At 39.9% G+C, this 13,150-nt stretch overlaps 1 protein-coding gene across 5 annotated transcripts in view; it reads right to left on the reverse strand.

The window, feature by feature from the left end:
- Positions 1-5,108: 5,108 nt before the first annotated feature.
- Topbp1 (DNA topoisomerase II binding protein 1) overlaps positions 5,109-13,150 on the reverse strand; it is a 77,923-nt gene continuing 69,881 nt past the window's right edge. For all 5 annotated transcript variants that reach the window (XM_021244535.2, XM_087186165.1, XM_004834249.4 and 2 more), the window contains 3 exons: positions 10,763-10,852; positions 10,472-10,633; positions 5,109-5,828 (listed from right to left, as the gene is read on the reverse strand). In XM_021244535.2, coding sequence (XP_021100194.2) covers positions 5,685-5,828; positions 10,472-10,633; positions 10,763-10,852 — 396 coding nt within the window. In that variant the 3' untranslated portion in view covers positions 5,109-5,684. The remainder of the gene's footprint in view (positions 5,829-10,471; positions 10,634-10,762; positions 10,853-13,150) is intronic.

Raw genomic sequence — 13,150 nt, forward strand, 5'->3', positions numbered from 1 at the left:
ACAGAATTATGCTGTTTTGCATATTGGGGATCAAACCCAGGGCCTCATGCATGCTAGACGAGCACTCAATGATGCAGATATATCCCTAGCCCTTTAAAAAAATTTTTGTGAACAGGTCTCAAACTCTATTTCAATGAGTTGACATGGCTGACTTCAAACTTGGGATCTGCCTGCCTCAGCTTCCCAAGTAGCTGGGGTTGCAGGTATGCACCAAATATATGCCTTGAATTAGGGACTCCCAACTTAAATAGAATCATGGTAATGGGAGGTGAAGAGCAGTTTGCAAATTTATGTCATACAGTATCCCTTCATTCTCCTTGACCTTTCTTTTTTAAGCCTTAGCTTCAGCTTGGCAAATGTTAATTTTTGAAAAATTGGAATTTTTGAAAAATCCTATAATCTTTAACCCTGGGCTAGGTGTTCTTCTAATCAGGTAAACAAGTAGCAAATGTTGACTGGTTTATTCCTGACAGCTCCTTAAGCACAGGAAAAATTAGTCTGGAAAGTTAAGTAGCTTGCCTGGAGTCACAGCTAGTAGCGCAGGAGCCCAGGCTCCCACACGAGTGTTGTGTGGCTCCACCACGTTCTTAAGGAGAACTTTACTTCCCCTCTTCTCCCTGGATTTAAGGCAAGAGAAGGGAAATGGGAAACAAGTGTCCTTCAACGTGGATTTGAAGGCACAGTTCCCCTTCCCCATCCTCATCCTAAGGCTGGCATCCTAAGCCTCCTGAGTGCAGCAGAAAGTTCTTAACATTGGGGTAAGTTGTGCTGTCCTGGTTTTAAATGGGGAGGGGTGTGGAATTTTGGCTTTTAGAATGTTTTATGGTAAAATAACTACAGTATTACAGAGAATAAACCCAATTTCAACAAATGTCAGTTTGTGACAACTCACCCTGAGAACACCCTCCCTGTTTCCTGGGTTATTTTGAAGGTAACCTCAGACCCATTTCATCCTTATTTTGCCAATAGATACTTGGGGGTTTGAGGAGTACTGAGGGTTAAACCCAGGGCCTTCTCCCTGAGCTGATCTCCAGCTTTTTAAATGTTTGGAGAGGGAGTCTCCCCAAGTCACTAAATTGCCCAGGCTGGCTCAGCCTTCCAGAGTGCTGGGAATGCTGGCTTACCAATAGATGCTCTTAACCAAATTCATTATCACACCTAAGAAATATTTCTATACTATCAAATACCCTGTCAGTGTTTATTTCTCTGGTTTCTCCTAGTGCTGCTTTGTGCTTGGTTGGTTTAATTACTTTGGAGCAAGACAGACTCAGGTGACCCTTTGGTTGCAGTCTTCTAAGATTCCTCTAATTTCCCAGCCTTATTTTTCTTACTGTGTTAATTGATTAAACCTGGTCATTTGGCTTGTAGCAATTTCTGCATTCTGGATTCAGCTGATTGCTTTTCTCTTCCTGTAAACAAGTATTGTGCCAACTAATCATGCCAGGAGGAGCTGAATTCACAAATATAGGTGCATATCTAGAGATTCTAGGTTTCCTTGGAGGAAAGATTAGGTAGGCTTCTATGCATAGCAATGTTGGATTTTATTAACTTGTATCTCCTGCTTCCCAAAACTGGATCCTCCGAGGAGGTCCAAAAGATGCTGTCTTTAAGGGAGACATGAGAAATATGTTAGTGACCAAGCATGTACATCATCGAAATCCCTATGGTTTCTCTCCTTCATAGCCAGGTGCCACTGTGCCACTGAAATGGGCTCTGATTTCTGTCAGCATAGGATCTCAACAGTAGAGGCCTCCATTAGTGCTACTTGGTGTTGCCAGGAGAGAACACTGTAGAGACACAAGAAGGCTAGAGTAGGAAAACACTTGCTTCCTGGTGGTACAACCTCCTAGCCTTCACGTGGCAGTCCTCATGGCTCAGAACCCCACACCTCCTCCTGCAAGGTCCTCCCCACTCCTGAAGTGGTTCCCAGGGTAGGCTGTGCTCCCCAGGCTGACCCAAGATTTTCTAGAAGTTTTGCTGCAACGGGCTGAGAACTACAGTCTCCAGCAAGTTTCTTTACTAAGTCTGGGGTAAAGAGCAGTGGCATCCTCTCCTAATAGTCCAGTCTTCCCCTGCTCCCTCTGTTATGGTGGTAGCTGCCTTCTGCAGTTGCTATTTTTTATTTTTAGTAGTTGTTTTTTATTAAGTTTTTAATATTAAAGTTTCCCTCTCATGTTTTTGGTCTCCAGTCTTAGTGCCGGCTAATTGTAGAATGTAAGATCTGAAGGCCTATTCAATTTGAGTCTAATTCCTCCATGTTCTCTGTTGTCCACCACAGCACACCAGGGCCCTGCACCTCCGAGGGAGCCAGAGCTCAGAAGCTGTCAGCTCTTGCCATCACTATAAAATTCCCACTGCCTTCTATGGAATGTTTTTGTGCTTGATGATCACTGCCTAGATCAATGAGCAGTGGGAATTATAAAATCATGTGCTACTGTAATTTATGACCTGGAATTATCCTGTAGAGAGCTTTTCCCTCAAATGTTACCCTGAAATGAAGTTCACATTAATAGGCCTAATTCTCTTTATCAGTTTCTATTGCATTTATTTTTGTTTGTTTTGAGACAGTGTCTTGCTGTGCAGTCCAAGTTGGCCTAGAACTCACTATGTAGCCCAGGCGATCTTCCTGCCTGAGCCTCCCAAGTGCTGGGATTGCAGGCGTGCACCCCTGGCTCTATTGCTTTTAAAATGACTTAAAAATGCCTACATTAAACATCTATATTAAGCCCCCAAATTTCATTACAGACTCCCAAATGTTAAGCTTGAAATGACACCTCTGCCAAACAGCTAACAACAAACCAGGCTGGCCTCAAATTCATGGTGATCCGCCTGCCTCAGCCTCCCAAGTGCTGGGATTACAGTTGTATGCCACCACACCCAGGTAGGGTTGCATGTTTTAAGATCAAGGAGCCAGCAAGACTACCTGTGGAGACCTTTTTCCTAGCATGTGGACAGCTATCCTCACAGGGACTTTGCCCTGTGCACACACCAGGGAAGGAAGGTGCAGCAAGAGCACTCTGGTATCTCCCTTTTCTCAGGACACGAGTCCTACTGGATGACTGCATTTAACCTTATTTACCTCCTTCAAGGCTCTAGCTATACAATCACAATGGAGTTACGTTCAACCTAAGACTTTTGGAGGGATGTAACAATCCATGACACAAATTCTAAATCTGAGTATCAGTGAGCACTGTGTCTACACTGAGGATTCCTACCTCTAACCTCTGAGATCACACATTCTAGATGTTTCGCTGCTGGCTCCTATGCACCACCTTGCAGGCTGATTTGTTTTGTTAAAATCAGACTAACGTACAAAACTTTATGGAGGAATGTAAGGTACAAATATGTCACAGAAAAATACTGTACCGATTCTGAGAAGAAATTTGGTATTCTAATGTTTTTATTTTGTACTGGAGATCAAAGTTGGGACCTTGTGCTTTCGAGGCAGGTGCTGGAACCACTCTGAGCTCAATCCCTACCCCTAATCAAAGGTTTTTTAAGACCAGGTTTCACTGTGTAGTCTAGGCTGGATTTAATGTGCTATATAGCCTAGGTTGGCCTGAAACCCATGATCCTGCTGCCTCAGCATCTGAATGCTAGGATTCGAATTGTGGATCACCATGCATGGCTTGATCTTTGGGGTGGTTTTGTTTGAGGCAGGGTCTTGCTATGCAGGTCAGGTTGGCCTTGAACTATGACCTGGAATAATCCTATAAAGAGAGATTTTCCCTCTCCTTTTACCAGTTTCTATTGCATTTATTTTTGTGTTTTGAGACAGGGTCTTGCTATGCAGTCCAAGTTGGCCTAGAACTCACTATGTAGCCCAGGCTGGCCTTGAACTCAAGGCAATTCGCCTGCCTTGGCCTTCCAAGTGCTGGGATTACTGATGTACACCACCACACCTGGCTGGGTTTCTTTTAATAAGACAACTACCTCTGCTTGGCGTTCTCTTCATGTGAGAGGATATGGTTGGTGGCATCAGGACAGTTACAGGCAAAGACCCACAGCCCGAACTGAAATGGCTCATGGAGGGTGTAGGCAGATGATGTGTCTGGGATCCAAACTGTCATGGTCTATAATTTTGGCAGAAAAGAGTAATTAGGTCATTTTATCTGAAATTTTAAAAAATACCCCAATATCATGATATTTTAGCAAATGTGTACAAGCTGTTTTGAGGGAGCAGAGTCAGATGTAGTCGAACATGTTGTACTCCGAGCACTAAGAAGGCTGAGGCAGCACAACTGTTTCAAAGCTCAGCCTGGACGACACAGGAAGTTCAAGGCCAGCCTGAACTACAGAGAAATCCTGTCTTGAAAGAGAGAAAATGTCAGGCATCATGGAGCACGCCTGTAATCCCAGCACTTGGGGGGCTGAGGCAGGAGGATCACCACAAGTTTGAGGCCAGCTTGGGCTACAAAGTTCAAAGTCAGCCTGAATTACACAGAGAGATCCTGCCTCAAAATAAAGGGGGAATAAAGGTATAGTAACTTTCATGGAATTTTAAAGTAAAATTCAGAGACACTGCATATCTATACAATGATTTAGGTACCGTAAAATGGCTCTGATGAAACTAGGCCTGTGTGGTTTTGGAGAAATGCTTAAATGGACAGTTTACAAGTACTGCCAGTGTGAGCAAAATTTGTGGTGTTCCTGACTGTGAACTAGCTCAAGGCTTGAGGGGCATGTGTCCAGTTTGAGATTTCTCTCTTCACTGCTTGAGTTTGCCTTTCAAAGCATCATTAAGAAATGAACAGTTTACATCAAAATTACATCCTAACAGCTGGGTTCATCCTTCAAATAAGATGAGGTAGCTCTTGCCAGAGGACTATGGTGGTCCATTATAATACAGTGATGGTGAACCTTTTAGAGCTTTCAATAATACAAACAGCCATTGTGGGATGGGTGCAATATTTTCACTATCACTGATATAGTATATTGGTGTTTAGAATAACAAAGACTAATGTAATTTAGTGGCTCCAGTAGAAGAGATTTAGAAAAGCCTAATAAACTGTTAGGCATAAATAAATGTAATTAGCAATCCAATTTTTAAGCTAACTTTTACCAATCTTTTTATCACTTCAACAGATCTAACCGAACACATCTTAATATTAATTTGAGTCATTGTTTTTTTTTATTTATTGTCACATTTTCCAAGCTTTGGAGCCCAAACTTGGCAAACAACATGGAGGTTTATACAGATATACATATATACAACACATGTATTTAAGTTTAGAGCCCCAGATTCCTCTTTAACCTTGTGCTCAGGTGCCTATTAAAGAGGTAAAATGAGAAGATAAAAATCAGGGAAACATGAAAAAACCCAACTGACAACTTCTGTTTTCATGAATTAAAAGGAGATATTTTGGAGCAAAATTCATTACCATGCAGCCTCCATTGAGCTACAGCCTCAGATGCTTACAAGAAAAACAGCCCCTTACACCCATCAGTGTGCTTTAAAAACAAGCTAAGGAGGTGTACTTTGTTATTATTACACGTAAGTTTTTTTTTAATTAATGAACAGTATTTCAGTGATTAAATTTCAGATGTTAAAAACTTCGAGTGGGATCATCATTACTTCCTGAAACAGGTCTTTAGACACTTGTCTTTATTACACAAACCCATCACAGTAACATTCAGGCCATTAACTTAAACATTTAATGTTTGGTAACCAGAGAGTAGTTTTATTAGTGTACTCTAGACCGTTTGATTTTATTCTTCTCTGCAGGAGCTTTCCTCTTTTGTGATAAGCCAGGTCCAGGTTCCTTACTACTTTGAAGAAATGAAACAGCTTCTGGTAGACAGTAATTTTCTACAGGAGGAGGAGATTCCTATAAAGGGAAAATTAAACATTTCCTTTTCATATTTCAAACTTTTAAGTAATCAAATAATAGATTTCTTTACTCTGCTGTGCCTTTTTTTTTTTTTTTTCTGACAGCACTGGAAATTGAACCCAGGGCTTTTGCATGAGCTTTGCCCCCAGCCCTTTTTATTTATTTGTTTATTTTGAAGCAGTCTCTGCATGTCAGTAAATTGCCCAGGTGAGGCTCAAACTTGTGACCCTCCTGCCTCAGCCTCCCAGAGTACTGGGATTACAGGTGTACTCTTTTATTTCACCTTTGACAAGAAAAGCAATGTATACTCATTCCTTTGCCGATCAGCACATTATAGTTAGTAAAAATATATCAGAAAAATGAGTATGCAACTCTATAGGTACAGCTGGGTCAGCTCAGACCTTAACAGTGGTTTCACAGGTAAAATAAGGACTAAATATGGACAGTAACTGTCATTTAAGTATATGTAATTAGGCTAGTATAGCATCTCCAAATACAGTACACACAAAATTTTACAAGGTTAATAAGATATTCAAGGTCACATAATTAACCCCTATTCCCCAGAAGTAAGATCTAGCTGCAAAATAATCAGCCTTAAACACCAGAGATCCCCAGAGATTTCGCTCAGCGGCACCATGCCTGCCTCACACGCCCAAGGTCCTTAGTTCGATCCTCAGTACTACCAAAAAAAAAAAAAAAACAGACCAGAGATCAAAAATGCCAGCCCCAATCAGCTTATCCTGGCCTTACCTGGTAAGATAAGGCAAGGATGAGCCAATTTGGGATGGCATTTTTGATCTCTAGTTTTCCAAGCCTATTATTTTCCAGGTAGGTCTTATTTTTAGGAAAATACAGTAGCAGGTAGCAGAATCAAAATTTAGACTCTTCACTTGACTTCAAAACCCCTTTCTCCTTCACAACCAGTTTCTAATATTGAAGAAAAGATTTTCCTCCCTTACTATTAAGTGTAATAGTTTAATTTTCTTTTTGTTTGTTTGTTTGTTTTTGGTACTGGGGATCAAACTTGGGTCCTTGTGCTTGCAAGGCAGGCAACAGAACCACTGAGCTAAATCCCTGGCCCAGTAGTTTAATTTTCTGAGAAATGGGAGACTGGATAACCTGGAAATGAAGCACCACAAAATAGCAAGTAACTAACTACCTTTTGATTCAGTTGTTCTACAGATAACAATTCTGACTACAATATATTGAAGGCAACTAAGATACCCAAGAATAAACAGATAAAGCAAACACCAAAGGGAGTTGACATTTGGAAGAACAGCATGGGGCACATTTCCATTTGCATTTTCTGCTTTTAGTCTGAGGAGAGGTCCCAGTTTGTGGTGTGGACTGGCTACAATTCTAATAGCAATAGCTTGAAGAACCAGACAGGATGGCAACTACCACCCAGAAAACAGAGCAACTGGGGAGCCCCAAACCCAGTGTACAGAGCCTGCCCACACCTTTGCTTGACCCCTAAATCGTGTGTGTGACAGGAACTGAGGCTAAAGAAACTGAACTGACTTTTAAGGTGCCTCTGCTGGAGCAGGTCAATCAGAATCACTCCAAACAATGCTTAGATTTAAACAGATGTCACATAGGATCTAGATGTTGAAAATTACACGATGGTCATGAAAAATCAAAGACCTAAGTTTAACTGATCTGCCATGTTCCTTGTTTGGAAGACTCAATACACTAAAAAGACAGCAATCTGAATTGATCTTAAGATTAATGCAATTCCTACCAAAATCCCTTTTTTTGTGGATAAACCTACTTTAAAATTTATATAAAAAGGGCCATGTGTAGAAATACATCCCTATAATCTCAAGTACTCAAAAGGCTAAGACAGGGATCAAAAGTCTAGCAATATCCTGTCTCAAAATTAAAAAGAGCTGAGGATGTAGCTCAGTGGTAGAGTACATGCCTAGTGTGTGGAAGGTGCTGAGTTAAATCCCTAGGATGAGTTGGCAAGGGGAAAGGGGATGTCAGCTGGCAGGTAAAATTAAAAATCTTCTAGAAAAAGAACATTAGAGAACATATTGGCGCAAAAAATCATGAAGGAAAAACTGCTTAACATCATTAGTCATCAAAGAAATACAAATTAAAAAATCATGATTTCACTATAAACTTACCAGATGGTTAAAAATCAAATGATTGTCAATACCAAATGTCAGAATATAGAACTGGAAGTCTCTCACACACACACACACACACACACACACACACACACACACTAAATACATACCTATTATATAGCCTGACAGTTCAACTCCTAGATATTTGCCTGGGAAAAATACCCTACAACAGTTGCTTTTTTTTTTTAGTAGTACTGGGGATTGAAACCACAGTCTCACACATGCTTATCAAGTGCCCAAGCATTGAGCTACATCTCACCATCTTTCCTTTTTTTTTGGTACTGGGGATTGAACTCAGGTCCTTGTGCTTGGGTAGCAGGCAGCGAAACCACTGAGCCAAATGCCCGGCCCAACCACCTGTCCTTTTTGGGACAAGGTCTTGCTAAGTTATCCTGGCTTTCAATCCTCCTGCCTCAGCCTTCTGCCTAGCTGGGATTACATGTGGGTGTCACTGCACCAGTTAATAGCCCAAATAGTCCAGGGTACCATCAGTAGGAAAATGAGTAGTCTATTACATTCAGACAAGAGATTATTATGCAATAAAAAGGAATGAACTGATACTGCACTTTGGATGGATCTAATTATCATGCTGAGCAAAAAAAGAGAAAACCTTACATAAAAACAGCACATATTGTATGATGCCATTTATATGAGGCTCTAAAACGGGCAACACTAACAGTGAGGAAAAGAATCAGAACAAAAGTTACCTCAGTGGGGCTGGTATAAGGATTTGAGAAGGTACACAAGAAATTTCCTGGGATAATGGCCATGTTCTTCATACTGATAGGGTTTGCAATGCACAGGTGTATCCATTTATCAGAATACTGAATTGTACACTGAAGATCTATGAATTTCACTGTACATTAACTATATTAAAAGAACAGTAAATACTGGATTCCACTTGTTGATATATATACATGCTTAGTATTTGAGGAGGTAAATATACTAGTAACTGCAACTTTGAAGTGTATAAAAAGATGGACTTACGGGGGAAAGATGGCAAATGTGATAAAACTATATATATATTTTGAATGAATGAAACAAGAGGGAAATATAAACATTTAGCCCTTAGATGAGCACCTTATAAATGATAATAAATACTACTGGTTCTTACCCAGAATGATCAGGAATTCCTGGAAGGAATGAGATATGGTAAGGGATTTTTACATCCTCTCAACCCGTCCTTTCTCACATTAGGTAAATTTTTATAACTTCACATGTCTGAAACTGAGACAGAGACTCACTAGGTAGCTGGGCTTGGCCTTGAACTCATGGTGATCTTCCTGTCTCAGCCTCCAGTGCTGGGATTACAGGTATGTGCCACCATGCCTGGCTTAACAAATCCAAGACACAGTTGTAATTCCTGTCTCACTGGCAGACAGCTCTGAACCACCGGTGATTTGTAAATGCATGACTGCCTCACTGGTGACACAGGTCAGTCCCATTAAGTGTTACAAGCCACTCGAGACAGTTATGCATTTACCACTGGTGGTTCAACCTGGTAGGAACGTGTAAAAGAGGATTTTTTTTAACACTTTAGGTGTTCAAGTAGTTGTTATTGGGTTACTAATTTCTAATCAGTATGTCCACTTTATGATAAAGGCTTCACATTTGTTTCAGGAATTTCTTCTTCTCTTATTTTGTTTTTTTGAGATAGGGTCTTGCTATGTAGTCCAGGCTGGCCTCAAACTCACGATCCCTCTACCTCAGCCTCCTAACTGCTAGGATTACAGGCATGCGCCACCATACCAGGCTTAGGAATTCTTTCTGTTAAACCCTGAGCAACCCTACAAGCAGTAAAATCATAAGGGAGGGTAAGTGTTGGCCTCCCCTTACTTCTACACTACTCCATTTTAAATCCTTGGTAATAAGATTCTTATGACTATATGGCATAGCCTGCTGATTCCTGATGGCCTCTCTTTCAGGCACTCTGGTATCAGGAAGATTTTTCTTTGTCCATTCAAAGCACACAACATAGGCCAACTCTAAGTATATGTGTGGAAGTCCTCCAAATAGCAAATGTTTTATTTACCACTGTGTCTAACATAGATATTTACACAAAGGTCAAGAAACTTTAAAAAGGGCCCTTCGATAAACAATTATCCTTGGACACTCTGAATCAATTTCTGCTTTTTTTTTTTTTTTTTTTGAGCCAGGGTCTCAATATGTGCTTTAGGTTATCCTTGAACTCACTTTGTAGCCTAGGCTGGCCTTGAACTCACTGTGATCTCCTGCCTCAGCCTCATTAGTGCTGGGATTACAGGTGTATGCAACTGCAACTGGCTATGAGCTTTTATAGCCAACATTTGAAAGGGAAATTTTAAAGCTTTTAAAGGTATTTAGATTTTCTAACTCCTACGCTGAATGCTTCCATGTGTCTTTTATAAAAAATGGAATGAATTGAAAAAGGTTGAACACAGAGATAGCAGGAGACTAATGTTCTATTAGGAACAAGACAGGGTAGCATATCTCTGGTAATGAGGAAGTCAAACACAGAACGTCACAAACCTGCATGAGATAATCAGCAATGTATTCTGTTCTCAAGCAGTACACATTCTGGGCAGCAGCTTCTGCTATATTAACTCTTGAGTCATCTGGTTTCAGTTTATTAAAGTCAGAAAAGAGATGAGTGGCCTCTTTAAATAAAGGCAGAGAATGACCAGGTAGCACCTATGGAAAACACAAGAAGTATCAAAGTCTATCAGTGTCCCAAAGCAGTTCAATGGCACAGAACTGATCACAGTGATCTTTGTTAGATAACAATTCATGTACAAAGCTCAGTGAACTTTCAATACAGACCTTTGCTCCTCCTGACTGAAGAAGACGTTTAAACCCTGCTTCTCGGGACTGGTCAACATGTAAAATGACCTTCCACCCACTAAATGCACCCTAGAAACAAAAAAATCACTGTTGAAATCATATGAAAAATAAATGACAAAATATAGACAATGCATGATTTTATCTACAATCAGTTTTATGTCAACAGCTAATCTTACAACCATTACTTTGCCACCCTGTACATATCTCTGGTCAGAATAATCTGAAATACCCAGCCATGCTATCTGGTATTCTTCAATGAATACTTGAGAAACAAAGAAAACCAATGATATGCTAACAGTAAAACAAAACAGTTTGATGTATCAAACTTCTTACCATAACTTAGCATTACTAATCTTACCATTAACTAAGCATAGAGCTTAAAACACAACTTGTTAGATTAGATGAAGACTTCATTATATTTCTTTTAAAATGCATGCAAGTTAGCAATATAAATATGAAATATTTAGGGAAGGTGGGCATGATGGTACACACCTATAATCCTACTTATAATCTAAGAGGCCAAGAGTACTAGCCCAACCTGGGCAACATAGCAAGACCAAATCTCAAAAGGGGGAGGGGGCACTGGGAATATAGCTCAGGGAAATGGCCCTGGGTTCAATCTCTAGTTTAAAAAAAAAAATTAAGTAGGGAATAAGACTTACTAGAAGCCAAGAGAACAGCTAAATTGCTCTGAAAGAAAAGAAAATCAAGACTAACAAGATTTGGAGATATCAAATTACTTGTAGTATGTTAAGATTATTTTAATTCAGGTGTTCTTAGCCTTTTGGAAGTCTGGTGAAACTTATGGACCCCTTGTCTAAATAATTTGTTTTTGTTGGTACTAGGGAACCCAGGGAACACTAAGATACTTGAGACAGGTTCTCCCAAGTTTTTCATGCTAGTCTGGAACTTGGAATCCTCCTGCCTCAGCCTCCTGAGTAATTGGGGTTACAAGTGTTTATTAATAGGCATAGCTTCTAAATAATTTAATTAAATGACAGCTTTATTGAGATGTAATTCTGATACCATAATGGTAATTTTTTCCAGGACTAGGATTGAACCTAGGACTTACACACAGCTATATCCCCAGCCCTTTTAATTTCTTTTACTTTGAGATAGGTCTTGCTAAATGCCCAAGGTGGGCTCAAACATGTGATCCCCTTACCCCAGACTGTCAGAGTGCTGGTATGCACCACTGTGCCTGCTAGGTAATTTTTTTAAGTTCAAAGTATAAAGGAACAAAGTTTACTGTAAGTTATCAAAATATTAAAAACAAATTTTTGCTATAATGTGTTCTCTATTAATGCATTAAATCATAAGAACTAATAATGGGTTTGATAGCTAGTATAATTTTATAGTAAAAGAACATACAATACTTTAGGATACTTGAAACTAACACAAAACAAAAATATCTGACTTCGGTTAATGCAGAAATCACAGGTACTGTTAACAGTATGATTTGCAGACAATATGATCAGAGTTAGAAGACCCTAAAGACTCCACCAGAAAACTTAGAGCTGATGAACATTAAAAATTCACTAGCTTTTCTATACACCAGGAATGGACTCAGAAATCTAGAAAATTATTCCATGTTCATGAATTGGCAGAAGTACTACTGTCAGCATGCCCATATCACTAAAAGCAATCTACTGATTTAATGCAATCCCTATCAAAATTCCGAGGACATAACAATCATAAAATTGGTATGAAACACAAAAGACCAAGACTAGAAAAAGCAATCCTGAACAAAAAGAGCAATGCTGGAGGCATCATGATACCAATTTCAAATAATACTACAAAGTCATGGTACCAAAAACAGCATGGTATTGACACAAAAAGGACATGTAGACCAAAGGGAACAGAATAGAGGACACATACAATAGCTATCTGATTCTGGACAAAGGAGAAAAGAGAGTCTTTTCTTTTTTTGTTTTGTTTTCTGAGACAAAGTCTATGTAGTTCAGGCTGGTCTTGAACTCTGTAGCCCAGACTGGCCATAAATTCATAGTGATACTCCTGCCTCAGCCTCTTAAGTGCTGGGATTACAGGCATGTGTCACCACGAATGCCAAGACAGCCTCTTTAACATCACAATGAAGGGTATGTCTCACTGCTCCTTGGCTCTGATTTGAATTCAGTCATTCCCGCCAACTTGAACTACCAGTGGTACATGCATGCCTGACTCATGAGGTGGCTTGTACTGCTTCTCAGGGGGCCTTTGATTACACCAATGCAAAGAAAGGCATTGATTTAGCAGACCAGATGCCATCATATTACAGTTCCTCAAGGAAAACATTAAAACAGTATGAAAAGTAATATAGCTAATTTGTGGTACAGCATTTGTAAATGTGTGTTATACCAGCAATGG

Source organism: Heterocephalus glaber, unplaced genomic scaffold, assembly GCF_053883595.1.
Source record: "Heterocephalus glaber isolate CG9 unplaced genomic scaffold, H.glaber_assembly_v1.0 deba00001504, whole genome shotgun sequence".
Classification (NCBI taxonomy): domain Eukaryota; kingdom Metazoa; phylum Chordata; class Mammalia; order Rodentia; family Bathyergidae; genus Heterocephalus; species Heterocephalus glaber.